Source organism: Leuciscus leuciscus, assembly GCF_965113295.1.
Source record: "Leuciscus leuciscus genome assembly, chromosome: 12".
NCBI classification, from domain to species: domain Eukaryota; kingdom Metazoa; phylum Chordata; class Actinopteri; order Cypriniformes; family Leuciscidae; genus Leuciscus; species Leuciscus leuciscus.
In genome coordinates, this window is record NC_138736.1 from 873,515 (window position 1) to 899,584 (window position 26,070).

The 26,070-nt window shown below is 39.9% G+C and overlaps 1 protein-coding gene across 1 annotated transcript in view; it reads right to left on the bottom strand.

Moving 5' to 3' along the window:
* LOC309510958 (ephrin type-A receptor 10-like) overlaps positions 1-23,171 on the bottom strand; it is a 41,442-nt gene extending 18,271 nt beyond the window's left edge. Inside the window, exon 1 of the mRNA XM_082185983.1 lies at positions 23,025-23,171. Coding sequence (XP_082042109.1) covers positions 23,025-23,103 — 79 coding nt within the window. The 5' untranslated portion in view covers positions 23,104-23,171. The remainder of the gene's footprint in view (positions 1-23,024) is intronic.
* Positions 23,172-26,070: the final 2,899 nt, after the last annotated feature.

Below are 26,070 nucleotides of genomic sequence, written 5' to 3' on the forward strand. Positions count from 1 at the left end.
GACAAATCATGATTCTCAATGTATCCAGAATCATGCAGTCAGCCAATCAGACGAGGTGCGAGAGATTTTCAGTGTTAGCTTGAGTCGTGTTGCTGTGATGGTGTGTGTTCAGTCATGATGTGGTGTGTGTTCAGTCATGATGTGGTGTGTGTTCAGTCATGATGTGGTGTGTGTTCAGTCATGATGTGGTGTGTGTTCAGTCATGATGTGGTGTGTGTTCAGTCATGATGTGTTGCTGTGACGGTGTGTGTTCAGTCATGATGTGTTGCTGTGACGGTGTGTGTTCAGTCATGATGTGTTGCTGTGACGGTGTGTGTTCAGTCATGATGTGGTGTGTGTTCAGTCATGATGTGGTGTGTGTTCAGTCATGATGTGGTGTGTGTTCTGTCATGATGTGTTGCTGTGACGGTGTGTGTTCAGTCATGATGTGTTGCTGTGACGGTGTGTGTTCAGTCATGATGTGGTGTGTGTTCAGTCATGATGTGTTGCTGTGACGGTGTGTGTTCAGTCATGATGTGGTGTGTGTTCAGTCATGATGTGGTGTGTGTTCAGTCATGATGTGGTGTGTGTTCAGTCATGATGTGTTGCTGTGACGGTGTGTGTTCAGTCATGATGTGGTGTGTGTTCAGTCATGATGTGGTGTGTGTTCAGTCATGATGTGGTGTGTGTTCAGTCATGATGTGTTGCTGTGACGGTGTGTGTTCAGTCATGATGTGGTGTGTGTTCAGTCATGATGTGGTGTGTGTTCAGTCATGATGTGGTGTGTGTTCAGTCATGATGTGGTGTGTGTTCAGTCATGATGTGGTGTGTGTTCAGTCATGATGTGGTGTGTGTTCAGTCATGATGTGTTGCTGTGACGGTGTGTGTTCAGTCATGATGTGGTGTGTGTTCAGTCATGATGTGTTGCTGATGTGGTGTGTGTTCAGTCATGATGTGTTGCTGTGACGGTGTGTGTTCAGTCATGATGTGGTGTGTGTTCAGGCATGATGTGGTGTGTGTTCAGTCATGATGTGGTGTGTGTTCAGTCATGATGTGTTGCTGTGACGGTGTGTGTTCAGTCATGATGTGGTGTGTGTTCAGTCATGATGTGTTGCTGATGTGGTGTGTGTTCAGTCATGATGTGTTGCTGTGACGGTGTGTGTTCAGTCATGATGTGGTGTGTGTTCAGTCATGATGTGGTGTGTGTTCAGTCATGATGTGTTGCTGTGACGGTGTGTGTTCAGTCATGATGTGGTGTGTGTTCAGTCATGATGTGTTGCTGTGACGGTGTGTGTTCAGTCATGATGTGGTGTGTGTTCAGTCATGATGTGGTGTGTGTTCAGTCATGATGTGTTGCTGTGACGGTGTGTGTTCAGTCATGATGTGTTGCTGTGACGGTGTGTGTTCAGTCATGATGTGGTGTGTGTTCAGTCATGATGTGTTGCTGTGACGGTGTGTGTTCAGTCATGATGTGTTGCTGTGACGGTGTGTGTTCAGTCATGATGTGTTGCTGTGACGGTGTGTGTTCAGTCATGATGTGGTGTGTGTTCAGTCATGATGTGCATGTGCTGATGGAGATGTGACTGACGGATCGTAAACGGCTTCCAGTCTCGCTGAACGCTGAAGCTCGACTCGCTCGTAACGTCACAATCACCCGCCAGAGCCTCTGAGCTGTCAGAGCAAAGGGGGAAAAACTTAATGTGCTTATCAGGAGATTCAGGGTCATTAAACGGTGAAGGAATGACTGAAGACTGACATATACAGCTTTAAAGCCGCTTTGCCTCATGTCCTGAAATGATGATTCAGAATTAAGCAAGTAAATGTAAGAGTTTGCTGAAGTGTAGGAGGAGGGGTAGAGAGAGAAAAGCGTATAAAAAAAATCAGCCCATAGTTTTCTTCAAATCTCAGCACATCTAAACTTCTTCATTTTGAAACACGCGTCAGGAATGAAGACAGCAGTCGCTGATGTGAGGGTCATGTGACCGCCGGAGAGCTGTCTTACATAACACCGTATGAGGAGCGAGCCGAGTCAACATGATTAGAAGGCATCGAAGACACGACAGACAGCTCGGATTCATGCGGATTCAGAGTGACAGAACTGTTCTACAGGACAAATCAAAAGTTTGTGGGGAAATGCATTCAGATATTGAACAAATCCAATTTTACATCTTCTAATGAAATTTTGACAGGTGGCGGCACTGTTCTGGGTGGTGTGTTAGGCATTTGATAACACACACACACACACACACACACACACACTAACCCTACCCATCTCACACACACAAACACACACACACACACACACACACTAACCCTCGCTCTAAACCTACCCATCACACACACACACACACACACTAACCTGACCCCTAAACCTACCCATCACACACACACACACACACACACACTAACCTGACCCCTAAACCTACCCATCACACACAACTTTCTGCATTTTTACATTTTCAAAAAACCTCTAATAACTTTATTTTTATACCATATTTATAAATGAGGATATTTCTAAAGGGAGATTTTGGAAATTTTGTCAGGTTTTGGTCACTTCTGGGTACAAATTTGTTCCCAAAATATAGTTTAGTAGGTACACACACACACACACACACCTTTGTTTCTCGACCTGCTGTCCCGCTTAACCCTCGTGCTGATTGCTGTGTTTTTTAAATGTCACGGATTGTCTGCATGTAAACCGGAGCTGAGAGGACAGTTTTAGAGGAGCTTTCACACACACTTCAATAATTGAAGCCGTGTCGTTGTTGGTTCCTCCATTACCTCTGGACAAGTCGAGCAAAAGAATGTTTTATTCTGATCTTTGTGCGCAGAACCGGACGCTTTAAATGTCAAGTGGGTTTAATTCAGTCTGAGTTTCATCAGAACGGTTTGTGTGTCGTTTGGGAATCTGAGACGGCCGTAACCGAGGTTATGGGGGAACAAGTCAAATCTGGTTCAAGAGTAACGATAAAGATAAAACAATAAGAGATGCACTAAAATATCAATGTACAAAACAACTGTGTTCAACACTGATAACACTGATAATAATCAGAAATGTTTCTTGATCATCAAATCATTATATTAGAGTGATTTGTGAAGGATCATGTGACACTGAAGACTGGAGTAGTGATGCTGAACATTCATTAATATGAATGAAAAATTATAGAATAGAATAGTTTTTAAATGCCATTTAAAGCATTTGATGAAGTATGTCCTGATTTTTTCAGGTTCTTTTTTAAACAAGAAGGATATTCTTGCTTTACTAGAAACAATTTATTAAAGGAGGCCAATGTAAGAGAACAGCTTACATCCCTGATTCTCTCTCTCTGTCCTTGTTAATAAGCGACAGAGTCAAAAAAATGGAAGAGTGGTTACGCAAGCGGAAGAGAGAGAGAGAGGGAGAGACTTTTTTTCACTCTCTCTCAATTTAGGAATCCAGTTTAGATCTTATTAGTGTGTGATTTCGGGCACATTAGCACATCAGCTCTCTGACAGGAGGAGGAACGTTCACTCCCACCCGTCTCTTTCATTCATCCTCAAACACACACACTTCTTCTCCACCTCCCCGATAACACACGGAGTCACAGAGCCGTCGTTAGGATGTGGACTGAACTTCCTCTGTCTCTGACACACTCTCACACACTCTGACACACTCTCACACACTCTCACCCGTGGTGTTTACAGTGGGCTAATGTTCAGAACGCTTGATGTCATAAACTCGTGATGGAGTAGATGACATCGAGCTGACACGCTTGATTCAAAGTCTAAAATTAGTGATTTTCCCCACACACACAGAGACACTGCAACTGCTTCTCATGAAAAATTGGAGCGGAAACCAAACATGTTGTCAACACTTCAGAGGATCTGGACTAATAGAACGCATTAAAAAAAATATTCATGTCCCTGCAGTTTGAAGACCAAATAATATAAATATAATATAAATCACATAACAGCCCTGTTTGGACAAAGTTAGTGTTCAAAAGTTTGGAACAGTACAAATATTTAAAGCTTTTTAATTTAAAGTCGTCTCATTTGCTCACATCAAAATTGTATTTAAAAAAGTATTTTTAACTACTTGAAAAGAAATGAATACTTTTATTCAATAAATTCATCAAAACTCTTTTACATAACTTTTGAACTTCTGATTCTGTAAAGATTCCTGAGTCATTTCCGCTGAATATTCAGCTTTACGTCACAGGAATAAAATGAAATAAAAAAAAATATAATAAAATAAAATAAAACTTGTGATAGAAATGAAAAATGTATGTGAAATAGAAATGATTTTTTTTTAAAAAGAACGTTGACCAAACTCTTTCAAATCACACCCATCCACCCCTCTCATCATATCATATCATATCATATCATATCATATCATATCATATCAGTCCCGAGACTCTCTTCCTCCAGCTCTCTTCCCCCTCCGTCTTTCCATTATTACTACAGACATTGATCTCCGTCCTATTGATGAATGAAGGCAAGTCAAGTCAAGTCAAGTCAAGTTTATTTGTATAGCGCTTTTCACAATACAGATTGCATCAAAGCAGCTTCACAGTATTAAATTAAAATAATACAACAAAGTTTGTTTCAAGAGGAATTTATTGATTGATAAAATTAAATTAAATATCCCCAAAATATCCCCAACTGAGCAAGCCAAAGGCAACAGTGGCAAGGAACCGAAAAACTCCATCAAGTGACCTAATGGTGTCCTAAAACTCCATCAGGTGACCTAATGGAGAAAAAAAAAACCTTGGGAGAACCCAGGCTCAGTCGGGGGCCAGTTCTCCTCTGGCATTGGATAGAGGCCGGATTGTAGTTTGAACTGTAGGATTATATGAATGCCTGGCTGAAGAGATGCGACTTTAATCTAGTTTTAAACTGGGAGAGCGAGTCTGAGCAACGAACAGTATCAGGAAGACTATTCCAGAGTTTTGGAGCCAAATGTGAAAATGCTCTCCCTCCTTTGGTGGTTCTGGATATCCTAGGTATGACCAAAAGCCTTGAATTTAGTGATCTTAAAGAGCGCGATGGATTATAGGGTGATAGAAGATCCGTTAAATAGACTGGAGCTAAGCCGTTTAGGGCTTTATAAGTCAGTAGCAATATCTTATAATTAATACGGAGCTTTATAGGTAACCAATGCAGTGATGATAAAATCGGTGTTATATGATCATATTTTCTTGATCTCGTAAGAACTCTAGCGGCGGCATTTTGGACTAACTGTAGCTTGTTTATTGAGGATGCAGGACAACCGGCTAATAAAGCATTACAGTAATCCAGTCTCGAGGTCATGAATGCATGAACTAACTTTTCTGCATCAGAAACTGATAGCATATTACGTAGCTTAGCAATGTTTCTAAGGTGGAAAAAGGCTGTTTTTGTAACATAAGAAATATGATTTTCAAGTCAAAAGGTGTGTGTGAGAGAAAGATAGAGAGAGACAGAAAGGTCTGGGGTCGCGAGAGAACGTCCATCCATCAATACGGCACATCACGAGCCGCAGAAATCCATATTCCCGACAGCTGATCAATCAATACGCAGAACAACGGGCGCTCGCGAAAGAATACGGCCAGGCGAGTCGATAAGTTAGAATAACAGGTCTGTGCCTGTTAAACTGAGGAAAGATGGAGGGAGGGATGACAGAAACCTTGTGTTCACTGCAGACTGATGACAGCGAGATATATCAGTCTAGTGGTTCTCAACCTCAAGATGACCTCAAATAAGACAAAACAAGCTTTAAAATCAGCTAAACCTACGAAAAATCTAGATATTTTAGATTTTAATTCACTCCCTCAACAAATGTTTTTCATTGAAGAACCAGGATTAGGAAAATCTGGATATATGAGGTAGCTTCATTTTAAAAGTGTGATTTCTAGACCTGGAAAGGCCATGTAAATTAATGACATTTAAAAAATGCCAGATACTTATATATACAATTTTTTCATGTTTTGCCAAGCTTAAAAATATATTAGAGTAGAAATAGTGAGTCAGAAAAAAAATAATAAAAAAATTCCACATCCAGTAGTCATGATTGACTGGAAAAGTCGCCGGCCTCTCAGTATTTTTGTGGATGATGGTGATATTAAAAAGAGTGATATTAAAAGACCAAATTCAGTAAACACCTTATTGATGATGCAAACTACACAGACGAGTTGATGAACACAGAGCATGAAAGCAACAGGGTTTCTCCATTAGGGTTTTCTATGGAAAAATGCTTACCGAAAAACTGTGCGTTGGGTAGATTACATTACATTATTACATTACAATACATTAGTTTAAACCTGGTGACAATGACAGTAGGGCAGCGGAAGAAAGCTTTGCCCTTCAAGTGTGCGTTTCTATAAGAGTGTGACGTCACGTGGAAACTATGAGTAAAAGTAAAAGTCCAAGAATATAGATGCCCGTCTCTCTCTCCATCTTCTCCATTTAAGTCAGGCTTTTAATGATCATTTGTACAACTGTCAGATCTCATCGCTCGCCCGTCTCACATGGTCTCGATTCATTTAGTCCATGATTGCTTATTTACTTATCTGTGAAGTAGATCATTTGAGCATAATATTAATTCACAAAATCCTCGTTTCAAAGGGGGGGGGGGGGGGGGGGGGGGTCCCACCAATTATGCAAATCATGTGCAGAATGGCTTCCTTCAGGATCAGACGGTCCTTATTGCCTCTTTCCACAGGCCTGTTGATCCAGCTATATTATATGTGAAAAGAGTCATATGTCCAATTTCACAGTATCTATAAAACAGTAGGCAGAAAGATTCCTTCCAGTGAGATCTTGAAGTGCATATAAGAGATGCGAATGGCAGTGAAGTGCAGTGAAGTACTGACGCCGATAGGTCACATGATAATGACAGCATGACGATTGCATCCACACTACACACATTCACACTGTATAGAACATACGCAAACCGCAAAGTAGGGTATTTATTCAAAGTAAGAACCTACTCTGAGTCTGTGATTTTAGCCTTTGTGAAACTCATCATGTTAGTGTCGATAAATCTCCATGCTAATCATTTAACTAAAGCTTGCAATCAAAATGCTCGTTTGATTTTTTAGCCTCAACCAGGTCAAAGTTCATTGACTTCCCCAGATGTGTTGTATTGACTCTCGCTTTTGGCAAAGAAAAGGTCATCGCTGGAAGACCTCGCATCAATTTCAAGCTCATCGAAGCGAGTGCTTCCAGTCAAAACCACATGAGGCACATGAGGGAAGCAGAAGTGTCCAGAACATTGCAGTTCTTCACTAGACATAATGAAGGAGCTTTTCACCAGTAATGTCCCATAAATGGTTTCCCAACGAACGAATTTTCTAGTGGTGAGGAAATGATCTGCCAAACTTGTTTACCTCAAAGAAAACGTTAATCAACGATGGCATGGGAAATATGATCTAAGATACCCATTCAACACTCAACGCTGTTAAAAGATTGTGCTTTTGATGAGTAATTTAGCCACGGAGAGGGTCGTTTCAACCTTTTATATTTAGTGTGGAGGAACGGAAAGATTGCTCACATTTAAATCTCAGGTTGGAGGGAAAGAGGAAGGCAAAACCATTTAGGAGGCTGAAATGAAAAATGTGACAGGCATCACATAAAGTGAAAAGGAAAAGGTCTTAACCCTGGTTCCTGTGGCACCCCAATATCCAGCAGCCCACACATCTTCTGAAGAAGCCGTGCACTAATGGACAGATCTCAGGGACTTTAATCACAGCTCAGGGAGAGGGTCTCTCTCTCCATTTCTCCTCTGCCAATCATCCCGCGAGTCTGAAGCCCAGCGGTCTTTTTAGTAGCCTTAAGAGCTGAATAAAGAGAAGAAAGTCAGGACGTGTGATACTACAGACTAGGAAGAGGGAATATTAGTGCTAACCCCAACAAAAGATTTCTCTAGTCGTTTGTTTAAGCCCTTAGTTGACTAATGCCGTAAAGCACTGGCAAAAGTAATGATTATGAATGTGTTGGGGAAAAAAATTGCAAGGAGACATTTGAATTATTTAATAAACTAGTGTTTTTCTGCCCCCAACTAAAGATTTTTCTAGTCGACAATGCATATACTCTCGACATTTATATTAATTGAATTACTTAATATGCAGGAGGCTCAAAATATGCCTATTCCACGCTCATAAAGCTTGCCGCAAAGCACTGGCAAAAGTAATGATTATGAATGTGTTGGAAAAAATAGCAAGGAGACGTTTGAATTATTTAATAATCTAGTGTTTTCTGAGTCAGAGTCGGCTGCAGAGATCTCGCAGTAGTGAACACGTCTATAGAGAGAAACCCACCTTTCATACAGAATAAATAAGCAGAGAGTATTTGTTTTCTGTTCGAATTGGTTCATTTAAAAGTACATTTCAAGCTTTCTATAGGTATGTTTCTCATGTCTGTGAGGATAATCGCTGAGTTTCGGTTCATTAATGTGAGGGCTGCAGGTCACGGAGACTGAGACGGAACAAAGCTTGGTCTTTATTATATAAAAGCACAATTTTGTTGTTATTGTGAGTGTACACAAATAAAGTAGTCCTTTACAGTGTGGAATGATGTATTACTCTTATCTGTATGATACAAAATTATGTAGTGAGTAAATTAAGTAGAAATGTATTTTAGTTAGAAAAGATAAGACTTTCCCTCAAGAAGTGTTCAAATAAGTTCTGGAAATTGTGAGGTCCTTTCTTTCAGAATATTAAAGACATTAATGTCTCACCTAGTCCCGATTAGAGCAGACCGGCCTGGTTGGTGAGGAGTAAGAGTTTCATTTTTTCATTTAAAAAAATCATAAAAAGCTCAAATAATTGATAACTTCTGACTGTGGTTTTGTTTTGTTTACTAGATTACTAAAACAAAAAATAAATATCGCCAATTCAAAATAATACTAAATACTATGCAAGTATATAAATAATGCTAAAATATTGAACCATCTAAATTTGTGCTTCATGTAGACACTGTGTGTTTTGAGTACTATAGTAATGGTTTTAGATGTCAGGCCAACAGAATCATATTTTGTGTGTTAGTAATCAAGGAAAACATGTTACATTTATTAGTGTGAGTGGGTGTTAGAAATAAAATAATAAATTCTGCTGAACTGCTGTCCAAGATCTCATCGCTAATGAAATCTGTGTATGGAAAGAGAAAGAAAGACACAGACTGTGAGTTTATAAAAAACAGATAGTAGGGTCTCATCTACATTCGCCCTGAATGGACAGATTAAAATGTAAGGTTCATGGAGCTTCTATAATAAAAAGGAGGAAAACAGAAAAACACCAGGCAATTTTCAGAAGACCCCATAAATGCAAACACACACATAAACACACACTCGCACAGCCGTGATTGAATGCAAATTAAAATGCAAATGCTGCGCTGCTAGTTTTGGAGCAGCCGGCCCGCAGATGGAAGCGTTTGAACACGACAGCTCGGACAAGTTTGGAATGTCAAAAAGTGGCGTGGCACTAAGCAGAGTCTTCACACGTTCATGTCAGATTCAGAAATCGCCATGAAGAAATGGGACAGTCCATCTTTTTAAACTCGGTTGAGACGCTTTAGTCACTGACACAGAATATCAGCAGAAGTGTTACTAGTCTCGGATTTCAAAGGTAGTTGTTGTTTCTGAATAAGAAAATGCAGATACAATGTAAAGTGTTTGCTTTGGCTCTTGTTTTAAATGATTTAGTTCTTGTTTTAAATGATTTAGTTCCGTTGTTGTGCTTGTTGTCGTCTGTTGCCGTCGCACAAGCAGAATGTGGCGATTGGTCGGTGTTGTGTTTGTCCCACCCTTCCTCCGCTGTGATTGGATGTATAAAGTGACAGTGATGAGCGCTGCGTTTTACACAAAGTTGAACATTTTTCAGCTCTTTGTGTCCGGAAAAACAACAGCAAGCTCTCAGTGTGAAAGTTTCAAACATGTGACGCTCCCATTGAAAAAAATATGCTAGCCTCAGGAAAAATGTTAATTGCTGCAGTCTATTCAACAAATATTCATTTTCTTAGTTATTTATTTGATTCATTATTAATCAGGTTGAGTGAATGATTCAATGACTCACTCATAAAGACTTCACTTGTTTCATTACTGGATGAAGAATCAGTATTTTTGAATGAATCTCTTGAATTAAAGATTCAATGACAAATACATTTTTTAACAGTCCCTTGTCGCCACCTACTGGTGTAGCGATGTAATCTTTATTTGAAGCTTCCTTACTTTCAAAAGGTGATTTATTCTATTTTGATCACTACCGTAGATATCAGTGTTTATATCTGAATTATAAACTTTTAACCCAGTACTTCTGTGATCCTTTGAATGATTGTAAGACAGAAATAAATGATACTATGTGATTGAAAAGACTGTTTGTGAAGCTGTTTCATGACATCTGATCTCTCTGAACACAGATCTGAGTTGTTGTGATCGTCCTTGAAAAATGTTTAATAGACAGAGCCAAATCATTGTTATTTAAGAATAAGATTGCATGGGTTTTTGAATGTAGATCCGCATCTTTTAACGATTAATCTTGCAGCTCTCCGGCTTTAAACCGCTGCACTATTTAACAGGATCCTCAAGCTTGCACAGCCCACAGAACAGCTCTGAATTTTTCATCACATCTGCACTCTCTCGACCGGCTAACAGAGCGAAGCTGCATGTACGATCAGAAGACTGTGTCAATGAAGCTAAAGGCACATGTACATACGTAAGCACATCACTAAGTGAAGTTACATAATGACACTAGAATTTCTGAAGAACAAGTCGTGTCTGAATAAAAGACGCCGCTAGTGTGTTGTTAAAAATAATTTCTATGCATTTGCTAAGATGATGGCAGTGGTTGACGACACATCTCTGTGCAGCTGCTATTGGGTGATCAAGAGTGTGTTGCTAGTTAGTTTCTAGGATGCAAAGTTGAGGGGAAAATAAGTTGGGATTTTCAAGCTGCAAAATACAAGGCATTATTCACTTCATCTTGATCTTCAGTGTGTAATCATGAAGAAGCTCCAATTCTTCTCTATATCAGTGTCAGTGTTCCTGAACTCCTGAAACGCCTCCATCCATTGTAGTCGTGAGTTTCTACCGGGAACGAACACGTCACAATATTCCTCATTATAATAATTAATGAGCAGAATAAAGGGGCGGGGCCTGGTTGAGTTAGTTAGTAGTGTGTTAAACTGGCGGTTATAAGGGGCGGGACATTTCCCAAACACACTCGAAGCACTCGACCAATCACAACACACTGCTCCAGCCGACCAATCAGAGCACAGTGTGCTTTTCAGAAGGAGGGGCTTCATAGAGACAGGAAGTAAACAGAGCGTTACTGACAGACTGGGAAGAGAGGAGCCGCAACAATGGAGAATATGAGGAGAATAATCAACATTCAAGCAGGAAAACCTGTTCTAGTAGAGCCTGAAAACATCAAGGGCATAACATGGTTTATTTAAGAAACAAATATCAATCATAAAAGTGATGCTTGCTTTAACAAATATCACTGATTATTCTCAACACATCTTCTTAGCTTTGGGATTCACTGCAGGGATTGCGGAGTAATGCACCAGTATCCTGTCATAGTAAAAATATACATCTGCTAAACTCTTATATGTGCAATGACATTAGTCCTTGCTTTAGTCCTCATTTGTAAGTCGCTTTGGACAAAGGCGTTTGCTAAATGACTAAATGTAAATGTACATTAGATGTGCTTTGTTTCAGTTGTATTGGAGGATTTGGGAGATTCGGCTCAGACGTACTTGTTGAGCTTTGATTCATGAGAATGAAAACACAAATACGTTTTACAAGCGTAAAACACACACACTCAAATAATTCTCTATTGCACCATTACAAATATTCCCAAATACAAAGTAATCAATAATTCCCAACATCTTTCTACTAAAGAATTTACTGTGCTTTTATATGTTCTGCCTTCGTTACATTGATTTGCACCTTTGCTACTTGAGAAGTAATATACACCACAGGTCAAAGGCTATAGGTATGTACTTTTTTACATCAAGAAAACAGAGAGAGAGAGAGAGAGGAGAGAGAGAGAGAGAGAGAGAGAGAGAGAGAGAGAGAGAGAGAGAGAGAGAGAGAGAGAGAGAGAGAGAGAGAGAGAGAGAGAGAGGGAGAGGGAGAGAGAGAGAGAGAGAGAGAGAGAGAGAGAGAGAGAGAGAGAGACACACTGAAAGAGTTCTGTGGAAATGAATGGACATCAGTGGCTGTATTGACCGATGTCCACACAACACACTGGATGAGCAGCACGCTGGGCCAGAAACACACACACACACACACACACACACTGCCAGGTGAATCCTATTTCTTCTCATTTAGACTCTGTCTGCTAAATTGTCCTTGATCTGACCTTCAAGGAGTGCTAAAGTAATCTACAATTACCTCAGAGACAAGGAGAAATAAAGGGTGACACTGTCAAACACACACACATGCAGCCATTAACTAGAGTGTGTGTGTGTGTGTACACGTACACAGACTCAAGAGAGGATAGAGAAGAACTGGCACTTCCGGTGAGCCTCCATCTGGAGACCAACTGACCATCTGACCACATTACATCACCACACACACACACACACACACACACACACACACACACACACACACACACACACACACACACACACACACGCACGCACGCACGCACGCACGCACTTTTATTCAGGACAGATGCAATAAATTGATCAATATTGACAGTAAGAACTTTTACACGGTTACAAATAAGTGCTGGTCTTTTTTACTTTCTATTCTTTAAAGAATCCTGAAAGCGCAATCTGAAGCAGCAACTGTTTTTCAACACTGATAATAATCATAAATGTTTCTTGAGCATCAAATCATCATATTAGAGTGATTTCTGAAGGATCATGTGACACTGAAGACTGGAGTAATGATGTCCACGACAAACGTCATGTTTCATATCACATGACCAATCATAATCAGAAAAAGCAGGCTAACAACAAAGTAAATGCCTGGCATTTTTCCAAGAATAAAAACATTTACAATAAAAGAGCACAGATAAATAATTTATAATGACATTCATTGTCAGCCATTTTCATGATCAAATCAATCGATTAGTTGTTGCAGCTCTACTACACCCAAACCTCCACAGTCCCGTAATAAACCCTGAGAACCTGAAGCCTTCGAAACACTGAAAAAGCAATCACAGCGCACGTCTGCGCATCTTAACAAGAGTAAAAAGCCGATAAATCAAGCGGTTATCTCGATAGCGTATCCATTCCAAGCGTGCCAGGATTTATGCGTCTCCAGATGAAGCACCAGTTGTGATATTACAGAAACGCTCCGCCATAAAAAGAATCAGACAAATTCTCTCTTTCAAGCTGAACAATATATGCTCAAAATCTTAAATCTGAGGTTAACAGTTTAGAGCAAAGCTCACACACACACACACACACACACACACACACACACACACACACACACACACACACACACACACACACACACACACACACACACACACACACACACACACACACACACACACTCTTGTACTGCGAAAGCAGACCACACTCGGTTGTTTTGATTGCAATCAGAGTAAACACACACACACACACACACACACACACACACTGATTGCGACTGAGCCGCACAGATTCAGCCACAGCTCCGGCTCATTTGCTTGTGGGACTTCAGGACACAAGCAGCGACACACAGGCGTGCACTTACACTCAAGCTCTGAAATACTCCTACATTCTTTTTTATGTTGGCCTTTTTGCCACTTTTTACTGTAAGATGTCAGGAAATAATGGAGAGAAAACAAGACCAGACATTTAATGAAGTTATGTTACTTTTCCTGTTTATTACGGTGAAGCTGCTTTGACAATTTCTATTGAATCTGGTGCTTTAAAACTAAAGGAGACTTCTCTCGATTACAAACAACACAACAAAACAAAACATGAATTTACACATTAGAGATGGAAACCGGTCAACGAGTTGACTATTCGTCCATTAAACAACTAGTTGATAAGCAGTGTTGTTACTGTTTAATTGAAATAAAGCTGAAAAAAGAAACATGAATAACATTAAAAAAAATTAAGTATTAAAATTAATAAAACTAAAACAAATTTAAATATATAAAAAAGCTAAAAATATATTAAAAGCAAAAAAATGACACTAGCACATCATTTAAAATAAAAACAGAAAATATAAAAAAGAAATGCAATTATATGAATAATACAAAAAACCCACTAAATAACACCAATAGGATTTTGCTTCAAGTGTTAGTTACTTGTTGTTTGTTTTAAACTAAAAACTTATTTTTGCAGATCCTTCATCAAGTCTCTCAAATGAGCAGCACAACTCTATACCACTACACCACATCTCCGACCTGCAACCATCAACTGACCCATCATCCCGACTCCTCTAACTCCTCCTCCTCCTCCTCCTCCTCCTCCTCCTCCTCTAACTCCTCCTCCTCCTCCTCCTCCTCCTCCTCCTCTAACTCCTCCTCCTCCTCCTCTAACTCCTCCTCCTCCTCCTCTAACTCCTCCTCCTCCTCCTCTAACTCCTCCTCCTCCTCCTCCTCTAACTCCTCTAACTCCTCCTCCTCCTCCTCTAACTCCTCTAACTCCTCCTCCTCCTCCTCCTCTAACTCCTCCTCCTCCTCCTCCTCTAACTCCTCCTCCTCCTCCTCCTCCTCCTCCTCCTCCTCCTCCAACTCCTCCTCCTCCTCTAACTCCTCCTCCTCCTCCTCTAACTCCTCCTCCTCCTCCTCCTCCTCCTCCTCCTCCTCCTCCTCCTCCTCCTCCTCCTCTTCTAACTCCTCCTCCTCCTCCTCCTCTAACTCCTCCTCCTCCTCCTCCTCTAACTCCTCCTCCTCCAACTCCTCCTCCTCCTCTAACTCCTCCTCCTCCTCTAACTCCTCCTCCTCCTCCTCCTCCTCCTCCTCTAACTCCAACTTTAACTCGACACAGACGGTTTTCCCAGCACCGGGAGCGAGAGCAATCCCCGAACAAATGTTTTCCTAAACCCACGGCTCTGGGGAGGCTCAGTAAAGCCTTCATGCCAGAGCATACAATTTATGAATTTATTCATCAGCGGGAAACCACGCATTAGAAGGTCGGGTGATTTTCCAGGTCACTGGCCAAAGCCTCCACCGGCGAGGAAAGCAGAGAGAACATGTTCCCGTCTCGCGCTGATAAAGAGGGAGAAGGACACGGCTCATATCCGGCTCATATCCGGCATCTGTGCGGGTGCAGCGCTTAATGAGTTTCAAAGGTCAAATGCCTCTTCAAAAGATTAATGGGGTTTTGCACATCACCTTCACGGGGATCTGAGGGACCGAAGGGGCCAAACGACGCTGTCGCCGAATGTGTGTCACGCTGGGAGACATATCAGAACTGGGGAAAAATCCCTCAATGGTTCTTACAATCCACTCTACATATCAGCTGGTTCACATATAAAACCCTTGAAGTCAAGTGACAGTGCTGTGAGGATGTTGAACGAAACATTAAAGTTTAACATCCCCCTGTGGTGAAAATACAGCTTGTTTATGTGTCTATGTGGTGTTTTTAATATGCTTTAAGACAAACCATGTGTAAGTTCATAAGTCGACACCATTGCTGAGTATTTCCTCCTTAAAACTGCAGTGAACCAAAGACAGTCTCAAACACACGCTTTGAAATCGCTGGTGTTTCTGACGTCACAAACTACCTTGTAACCAATCAGATCAACGTGTGATCGTCAACCAGTGGATCTCTGAGCTGAGTGAGTGAGTGGAGGCGGGGCTCATTTGCATATTCATAGAACCACGCATACTAAATGAGGCAAGGGTGTCGAGTTACACTCAAGATATTTTAAGACATGAAGAAATTTATTTCACAGGAAAACATTTTTTAAATAGATCATTTTGGTGATCAAAGATGAGTTAAGGGATAAGATGATTGACTACAGGGGGACTTTAAGTAGATGTGGCCCGTGGCTTTCGTTATGAGCTTTGGGACCGAATCCACCACTGATGTATCGACAGAAACATTTTCTTGACATCAGAAATGCATTACCTCCAATAAAACAACCACATAAGCAACAGTGAAACACTGATGTACTGTGACAAACTTGAAATTACCTAGGTTCTGGTAATCGTGGGTTACCTTATTTGAATATTCATGAGGTTAAAGCATTGACTGGACAACTTACAGCACACTGAAGTTTGTGGGACTATCCAAATATCTTAAATCTTCTAAATCATACCATCTCTTCATCACTCCAGTTCACTGGTTTGACATCCCTTTTAGTTTTCTGAATTTCTTTAGATGCTCAAAACTAAACACAGCATGAGATGGTTTTTGCAAGTGTACACAGCTCATGAATATTCAATGAGGTAAGCACTGAGGCACTTTATGATTCGTCTATTGCTAAACAACTCATTGTGCTAAACAAATATTGTTTCATACTGTATTACTTTGGTACTGCAATTCACGGTTTAATGTAAATCATTGTAAATGTAAATCATTAACCGGAGGCTAAAACTGGCCTTAACTTTAACAGGGGTGAACACTTTTGCATTGCACCAACATTATTTCATAATTCACTATTTTTTAATTTTTATTTTAACAACTGAAACTGTCATATGGTGTAACGGAATACATATTTCTCCAAAAAACGTAACTATAAACTCATTTACAAACATTAGAAAACTTTATTCTTGTTTTATTAGTGTTCATTTTGTGTTTTAGATTTTGGATTATATTTTTATACATGTGGGATTTCTTATACATTCTGTGGCATCTTAATTTAAATGAAACCAAAAAATAAAAATAAAAATCTACCTTTTCCATTTTCATAATTTTTACTGTCAAAAAGTTATTCAGTCAATACTTCGAATGCCACACTAAATGAGTTTAACGGAAAAACATATGCAAACTCTTCACATCAGCAATCAGCTTTTGTTAGATCAGATCTGGCGGGACAAATGATGTCCCTAAATCAATGAAAACATCCCTAGTTAACGCTGGGAAAAGTTTGTTGACCATGCACAAAAAGTGTGTCCTGCTTTAAAATCTCGACATCAGAAAATGAAGAAGCTCACAAATAGTTGCACAGATAGAGAAAGGCAACATTTATTCCCAAATGCTCGTTTGTCGTATTCATTAAACCTTTAAAAGAGCCGTAGGTCTGGAGTCTTACATAAGGCCACATCTGCATGTGTGAGCCAACCTTTCCTCTTCATCATCCCTAATATCCAGATTATAAATCAAGCAACTGCACTACAGAAAACGTGAGAACAAACAGTCCATGTTCACAACAGAAATGCTCATCTAGAGTGTTTTAAAGAGCCCGTATTAAGGGGCTGTTTACGCGACACCATTTTCAACTAAAAACGTAAAACTTTATGCGTTTTGGCCGTTCATTTACACAACAATGGCGTTATGGGTGCCGGAAAACACAAATTTTTTAAACGGGTTTCAAAGGGTACGTTTACACGACAACGACATGCTTAAAAACATTTTTCCCTTTCAGTTTTCCGCGTTGTTAAAATTATCCCCATTCACACGGATCTGCGAAAACTATTAAAAACGCTGCATTCTGCTGCCAGCCAGTAGATGGCGATGAAACACTATAGACTGAACACGTAATACGCATGTGCATGACATCATCGTCTTCAGAGATTCACGTTTTTGTCGTTTACACTGAGACCGTGTTCAAAAACTTGCAATTTGAAACCCGTTTTCAAAAGTTTGTGTTTTCAGGCGCCGTTGTCATGTAAACGAACGGCCAAAACGCATTAAAACGTCTTACGTTTTTTGTTGAAAACGGTGTCGTGTAAATAGCCCCTGAGTGCAAGTTTTTGAACACGGTCTCAGTGTAAACAACAAAAACGTGAATCTCTGAAGACGATGACGTCATGCACATGCGTATTACGTGTTCAGTCTATAGTGTTTCATTGCCATCTACTGGCCTGGCAGCAGAATGCAGCGTTTTTAGTCGTTTTTGCAAATCCGTTTGAATGGGGATAATTTTACCAATGGTGTCGTCTGTGCGGAAAACTCAAAGGATAAACTTTTTTTTTGTTTTTTTTTTTTGTTGCGGCTCCTCTCTTCCCAGTCTGTCAGTAACGCTCTGTTTAGTTCCTGTCTCTATGAAGCCCCTCCTTCTGAAAAGCACTCTGTGCTCTGATTGGTCGGCTCGATCAGTGTATTGTGATTGGTCGAGCGCTTCGAGTGTGTTTGGGAAATGTCCCGCTCCTTACCATAACCGCCAGTTTAACACACTACTAACTAACTCAACCAGGCCCCGCCCCTTTATTCTGCATATGAATTATTTAAATAAGGAATATTGTGACGTGTTCGTTCCCGGAAGAAACTCAAGACTACAATGGAGGCGTTTCAGGAGTTCAGAAACACTGACTCTGATATAGAGAAGAAATGGAGATTATTCATCCTCAAACAGCAACATAAGAAAGTTGAACATGTAACAAAAGCATCACAAATCCTCTTTAAATATAAAGATCAGCAAAACAAGAGGTCAGGTACATAAACAGCACGTTCTGTCTGACGCTTTCCAACAATATAAAAAGATAAATGCAACAATGCAGTTGGAAGGACGATCTGGTCGTTCACACACACACAACACTGACAGCCTAAAAAAAGCACGTTTTATTTTTCGCCTTTACGAAGCTGCAGTGCATTCCAGAAACACTCATATTCTCCTGGTAATAAAACATCCATCGTTTTCATAAAACAGCCTCAGAAACGCCTCTGTCTCCAGGGATTATTCCCACAGATCCAGCAGAAACCTGTCCTCACCGGGATAAAGATGAATCCCAGAACAACACCGCATCGATCCGCACCGATACACTCCATACGGGAGTCGCTCAATATGTAATGAAACATATCAAGCACAATACCAGAGTTCAAGTAATGCTGAATGTAAAGATTCTCCAGTGACATCCACACCGGATATTACGGATAATCATGATTATTCATACAGTTTTGAGTCCTGGAGGGCCAAACATCAGCAGAACTGCAGCACAGGCCTGTCAATTCTCCTTCTCTTTCAAAACTCAAATATTCAGATCACCTCTCAAAAGCAGAAAAACTTTTAAAAATGTGAACAAAATGCTAGTTTTAGGCACTTGTGATCCATATACAGCAGTCAATCACTAAAAATAGCAGGACGTTCTAAAACACAAAAATGAAAAACATTATTGATGATGCATATATACAGATGACCAGATGAGCCCAGAATATGAACACAATGGGCTAAATGGTTACGCGTTATCTTTATAAAGGTTTTCTATTGGCATTTAAAGCCTGGGTTTATCTGCTCGCCTGTATATAGTTCACATCATTAATAAGCTGTATTTAATATCACCGTCTTACTACAATCCTGGTCAATATAACAGTGTCCGCTCTTCATACACACGAGATGATTTGACAGATCTTTTATCATGATAACTGATCTCTGGCTAATTCAGATCTTCAAACTAATTTACAGATTTGATTAATAAAATATCCGGCTAGTTGTCTGATATTCCTTCATGTTCTTGTGTTGATGTATAGATACTTGAAGCCATGTCTGTTATACAGCTTGATATTGCAGCTGTTACTTATTTTAATTTATTACCGTAATCATAAACTCTGGTTTGTAGCGCAAAATAAAATTAGCACTTTGTTATTCGTGAAGTTGTATAGTTATATCGTAAGTCCCGCACATTCACAGAAGACCACTTATACTTGTGCATTGACAAAAAAAAACGTTATTTTGACCAAATTTAATGTACTCTTCAATAAGAATGTGAACCCAGAATCATTACGACAAGCTCAGAGAAAATAACATACATATGAGCAAAAATACTTTAATATTTCAATATTTTAAAACACACTAGTGTTTTTTATGCCAATTAACAACATATCGCAACATTCGTCTCTCGTCTTCTGCGCTGAAATCAACTTCAGCTGCGTCTCCCATGATGCACGAGTCGTTCCCTATATAGTGCGCTCCACACCAGTCACTTATGAGGTTACGTTTAGCTCGAACGCAGCCAGCTTTATTACGCAAACATTGGGGAACGCCTCACTGTCTTCCCTCCTCCACATAACGCCTACAGAGTCAGTGTTTCTGCTTTCGGACACAGCCGTCTCCTGTCTCCATCCCTCACTGTTTCACTTTCTTTCTTGCTCACTGTGAGTCCACACTTCACAACGGCCCACTAAATGTCCCCGTTACGCCTGCCAACCTCACAAATCTCTCTAACCTTCCCTGCTCAGCTTCAGCGAGTGAAGACACGGCCAGCGCAGATCTCAGACGCTCAAACCCGTCATCACTGAGACTAGGGCTGTCACGATACATATCACGATCCTGAACTCACCAGACGATATTATCGCCATACTCCCAGACATATGGTAAAAGGTTAACACTAAATGACCTGTTAATAAAAAAGCTAAATTTGGTATTTCATTGTGTGTGTAAATGAACAGGCTTGGACTTGGTGCTGGAAACCCAATACAGGACAATAGAGACACCAGAATAAACATATTCATGATTCTGAAGCTGAAAATACTGAATTACTGTAGATTAATATACTTGATCTCAGTCACTGGTAAAACTGGTAACAAGACATTTAGCATTATCAGGACACACAAATATTGCCCCATTGCATTATTATACACTATATTCAACATTATATATAGTACTGACACTAAAACTCTGAAAACTTGAATTTTTTCTCACACAGTAATTTTTATTTGGGGTGAACTATCCACAGCACATATTGTTGCATTTGTGTATTGTGATATATTGTTACACCCCTAGCTGAGACTATATTAAACATTTCCATGCAAACTGGTCTGTGTTTGAATCGATAAACATATTGATGGCTTTCCACCTTCAGAGTCAGAGTTTCCACAGGTTGGGAAGCTCGGATGCGTGCCGGTCGAGTTGGCAGAGAGTTGATGGAAGCCAGCACAGAGATGACAGGCGTATAGAGCTCTCGAGAGTGTCCTCATATGGGCTGAGCTGAACGGCACAGGAACAGTGTGACCGACACGACTGATGCAGCGGCTCAAGCCACAGAAACACATTAAACCGCAGTAAAGAAGCCCACAATGAGACGCCAAGGTGTGTTAGGATGAGGAGTCGGGAGTGACAGGATCCAAACGTGTGTGAGGAGAGAAACGGATGCCGTTCAACACACTACCATAGCTTGGGGTCAATACCATTATTTTATGTTTCTGAAAGAGTCTCTTCTGCTCATTTATTTGATAAAAACAGTGAAATATTATTGCAGTGTAAATCATCTGTTCTCTATGTGAATATACAGTCAAGTGTAATTTATTCCTGTGATCAAAGCTGAATTTATCATCATTACTCCAGTCTTCAGTGTCACATGATCCTTCACAAATCACTCTAATATGAGGATTTGATTCAAGAAACATTTATGATTATTATCAGTGTTGGAAACAGTTGTTCTGCTTCAGATTTCAGTGGAAACCGTAAAATTCGTCTTGCAGGATTTTTTTTATGAATAGAAAATAAAGAGCAGCATTTATTTGAAATAGAATTCTTTGGTCACGATCAATATAGATCCATTTAATGCATTCTTGCTGAATAAAAGAAAAACAAATCATATTGACTGACCCCAAACATTAGAACAATTCAATTATATCATGCATGCATATGGATATGTATATTATATATAGCATGTGAGTTTGGAAACGACATGAGGGAGAATTTAAATTTTTAGGTGAAGTCTGAACAACAAAGAGCTTCATCCGATCTGAATCCCTCCTGCCAAAGACAGAATACAGAGAGAAGAGAGGGAAGAGAGAGAAGAGAGAGATGCTGAACACAAAGAGAAGCGGCGCAGCAGGACTGGGACGTAATCGTGGACAAAGAGCTTCTCGTACAGTGAGAACATATTCAGCTCAATCAGAAAACCCTTCATATTCAAGGCCTTTCAGAACACATCGCGTTCACTGCAATTAATCGCTGTCAAAACATTCATTAAGGCAACGATTGTAATCCAGTCGACCAGCATTCCAGCAGAGGACAGGGCTGGCAGAGTTCTGTGTGTGTGTGTGTGTGTGTGTGTGTGTGTGTGTGTGTGTGTGTGTGTGTGTGTGTGTGTGTGTGTGTGTGTGTGTGTGTGTGTTCAGCTGGGCTTGAGCCTGAAGGGACGCCACTATTATCCGTTCTCTCCTCTCATGCCACTCATTAGGACGCTTAGTTGACCTCACCTGAGCTAATGCATCAAAACTGATGAAGCTTTTCAGACGGTCCAACAATCCCACAATCCCACAGTCAGTCAGGAGAACAGACACGCTCAATCCAGAACACAACCCTGCTTTTCTAGTATTACAATAAGAAGATTAAAATGACATGACAAAGAAAAATGAAACATAAAATGACAATACAGATAAAACTTAAAATGACAAACAAAACAACATTTAGATTATACTTTTTTTTCTCCATCTTGTCATTTTAAAGAAAGATTAAAACATAAAATGACAATACATAGAAAGAAAAACAGTTTAAAATGACACAAAAAAAAGTAAGATTATAAAAAAAAAGATTATCCATCTTGTCATTTTAATCTCCATATTATAATATTAAAAAGTGTTTATATTGACATTTTAGTTTTAATACAAAACAATCATAATTGAGTGTTTTAGGAGCATCCTGCGAGAATAAATGTAACCATGTTCAATAATTTATTATTTCGCCAATGAACATGTAACGTTTCCCCTTAAACGACACATTGTTGCAGCCTGTCGTCAACAGCGTCCTATAGCGGATTCCTTGCTTTCAAAAGCTTGTGAATATGATTTCTCATCATTCAAAATACCGGTCCCTTCTTTCTCTGCTTATTAACTTTACTTTACATGACAGTAATATGAAAGCGCGCACACACACACACACACACACACACACACACACACACACACACACACACACACACACACACACACACACACACACACACACACACACACAAACACACACACACACACCTGCAGTGAGTTACACTTTCCGTCTGGACGAACACATTCACCTGGCATCTGAACAGTTATAAAGATGATGCATATATAGAGATGATGCATATTCTAAAAATCATGCATACCTTCCTCAGCACGGGACTCCTCGTTTCTGTTGAGCAATAATATCCACAGAACAGGAATGAAGGCTTTAAACTGCTCCATGTTTGCGGGACTCTGGTCATGTCTCAGCCGAGCGCGCGTGACTCCAGTGCGGGATGATGAGCGCGAGCCGTCCGGGCTTCTGACACACACACACACACACACTCTGCCTTATTCGGCGCCCCGGGTGGGCGGGCAAACACAGTCTGACTGACAGGGAGAATGTCCAATGGAATGTGATTTCGCTGTGACGAGGAATGAGCGACGGGCCAATCAAATCACGCCTGATAAATTCCACCGCACAGAGTCACTCCTCCTGGAATGGAGGTAGTGTTGAAAATTATGATATTTGGTTATGGTTTTAGTTCAAAATACAAGCGGCACAAATTTTTTTTTATTAAATAAAAGGCAGCTCTTAGGGCTCAAGAACAAAGGCCTGACACTGAGAGCCCATTCAAATGATTTTAAGATTGTAAAAACCCGGTATTTAGAGTTCATTTTAGCTGTGTTCAGTTATTATAAGTTTATTTATTATTATAAGTATTTTATATATATGTGTATATAGCGGCACTAATATTTAAAAATATTAGTGCCGCTTGTATATATATATATATATATATATATATATATAGCCTATACACATATGTATACACACACTGTATACACTGATACTGTGTATATGACCTTATATATGGGACATATGGATTTTTTTTTAATGTATGCTACAGTAACACTGACCGGTTAAATGTTTAAAAGTGGGTAATTTCTGCGCATCAAAGAGAACTGCAAAATAATGATTATTTTCAAATACGTTTCAAACTAATATTGTTGGTCAAAACCACACCATATTTGTTATTCCTGGCTCATTCTGACAGCTTCTACAAACAGATTAAACTTCTATATGTCAGTAATGTCACAAAAATTATACAATAACATTTTATACAATTGCATCCAAGTGGAATGTTGCTTATTGATTATTCTTGCTGATTATTTACAGTGTAAAAATGGTAAAGGAGTCTTTTCCAGTCCAGCTGCTTTCCTGAGATCTGAAGGCAAGTTTTTTAGAATTGAGCTACATCGAATTACAGAATTATGTCAGTAATTCAAAAAGTATATAGTGGGGGCACAAGATGTGTGGTACTTGCACACAATACAGGCAATATTTCTCAGATTCTTTTTTCCACAATAATTCATTGACTTATTGCTCACAGCGAAGATTAACTTCTCTTGCATCTTGCTGAACCTCAACAACATCATCTGCCAAGAGACACGAGTCCTACTGTCTTCATTCCCATTGGTAATCGCTGCACATTTGCATAAAATAAAACTTTTCTCAACTTACTCACTTCGCTGGACACGCCAACATCTTGTCGCCTGTAGCTCATTTCCCCCGAAGTCGCCATGCATCTCACTTTGAAAATTAATGAGTTCACGTCGAACAGGAGGAAATAAGTTTTTGGGTTTGGATGTTATAATACGGTTTTATTAAAAAAATTTGAAAGAACAAAATAACAGAAATGCACAAAACCACAGTTCATTCATATGCATTTTATTCCAAACATCCGGCACAGAATCAATATGCACACATGATTGCAGGGTTGATGTGAGTCTTTGTGAAATGACGCATCAACTATGCGAAACCCACACACTGCATCTGTGTAACGCAGAGCCTATTGTTTATCACGGCATTACAATTTCATGCTAGGCCACCTCGAAGCACTCTATCGCTCTGGACCTTAAATAAAACAATGAAGGGTGCAGAGAAGCCAAAAAATAGTCACTTGACCTTCTGTTCTGAGGTTATTTTCACAGTTAATCGGGTAGATAAAGAAAGGAACGGAGAAAAAGAGTGAGGGGAGGGGTGGAAGGAAGGAAAGAAAGAAGAAAGGAAGGAAGAACAAAGGAAGGAAGAAAGGAAGGAAGGAAAGAAAGAAAGAACAAAGGAAGGAACGAAAGAACAAAGGAAGGAAGGAAATAAGGAAAGAAGGAAGGAAAGAAGGAAGGAAGGAAGGAAGGAAGGAAGGAAGGAAGGAAGGAAGGAAGGAAGAAAAGAAGAAAAGAAGGAAGGAAAGAAGGAAGAAGGAAAGAAGGTTTAGGAGAAAGGAACGGAGAAAAAGAGTGAGGGGAGGGGTGGAAGGAAGGAAGGAAAGAAAGAAAGAACGAAGGAAGGAAGGAAGGAAGGAAGGAAGGAAGGAAGGAAGGAAGGAAGGAAGGAAGGAAGGAAGGAAAAAGGAAGGAAAAAGGAAGGAAGGAAGGAAAGAAAGAACGAAGGAAGGAAGAAAGGAAGGAAAGAAAGAACAAAGGAAGGAAGGAAGGAAAGAAGGAAGGAAATGGAAATAAGGAAGGAAGGAAGGAAAGAACGAATTAAGTAAATAAGGAAAGAAGGAAGGAAATAAGGAAATAAGGAAGGAAGGAAGGAAGGAAGGGAGGAATAAGGAAAGAAGGAAATAAGGAAGGAAGGAAGGAAGGAAGGAAGGAAGGAAGGAAGGAAGGAAGGAAGGAAGGAAGGAAGGAAGGAAGGATGGAACGAAGGAACAAAGGAAGGAAGGAAATGGAAATGAGGAAGGAAGGAAGGAAGGAAGGAAAGAACAAATGACTGAAGGAAGTAAATAAGGAAGGAAGGAAGGAAGGAAGGAAGGAAGGAAGGAAAGAAAGAAAGAAAGAAAGAACAAAGGAAGGAAGGAAGGAAAGAATGAAGGAAATGGAAATAAGGAAGGAAGGAAAGAACGAATTAAGTAAATAAGGAAAGAAGGAAGGAAGGAAGAAATAAGGAAAGAAGGAAAGAAGGAAGGAAGGACGGAACGAAGGAACAAAGGAAGGAAGGAAATGGAAATGAGGAAGGAAGGAAGGAAAGAACGAACGAACGAACGAATGAAGGAAGTAAATAAGGAAAGAATGAAGGAAATAAGGAAGGAAGGAAGGAAAGAAGGAAAGAAGGTTTTGGAGAAAGGAACGGAGAAAAAGAGTGAAGGGAGGGGTGGAAGGAAAAAAGGAAGGAAGGAAGGAAGGAAGGAAGGAAGGAAGGAAGGA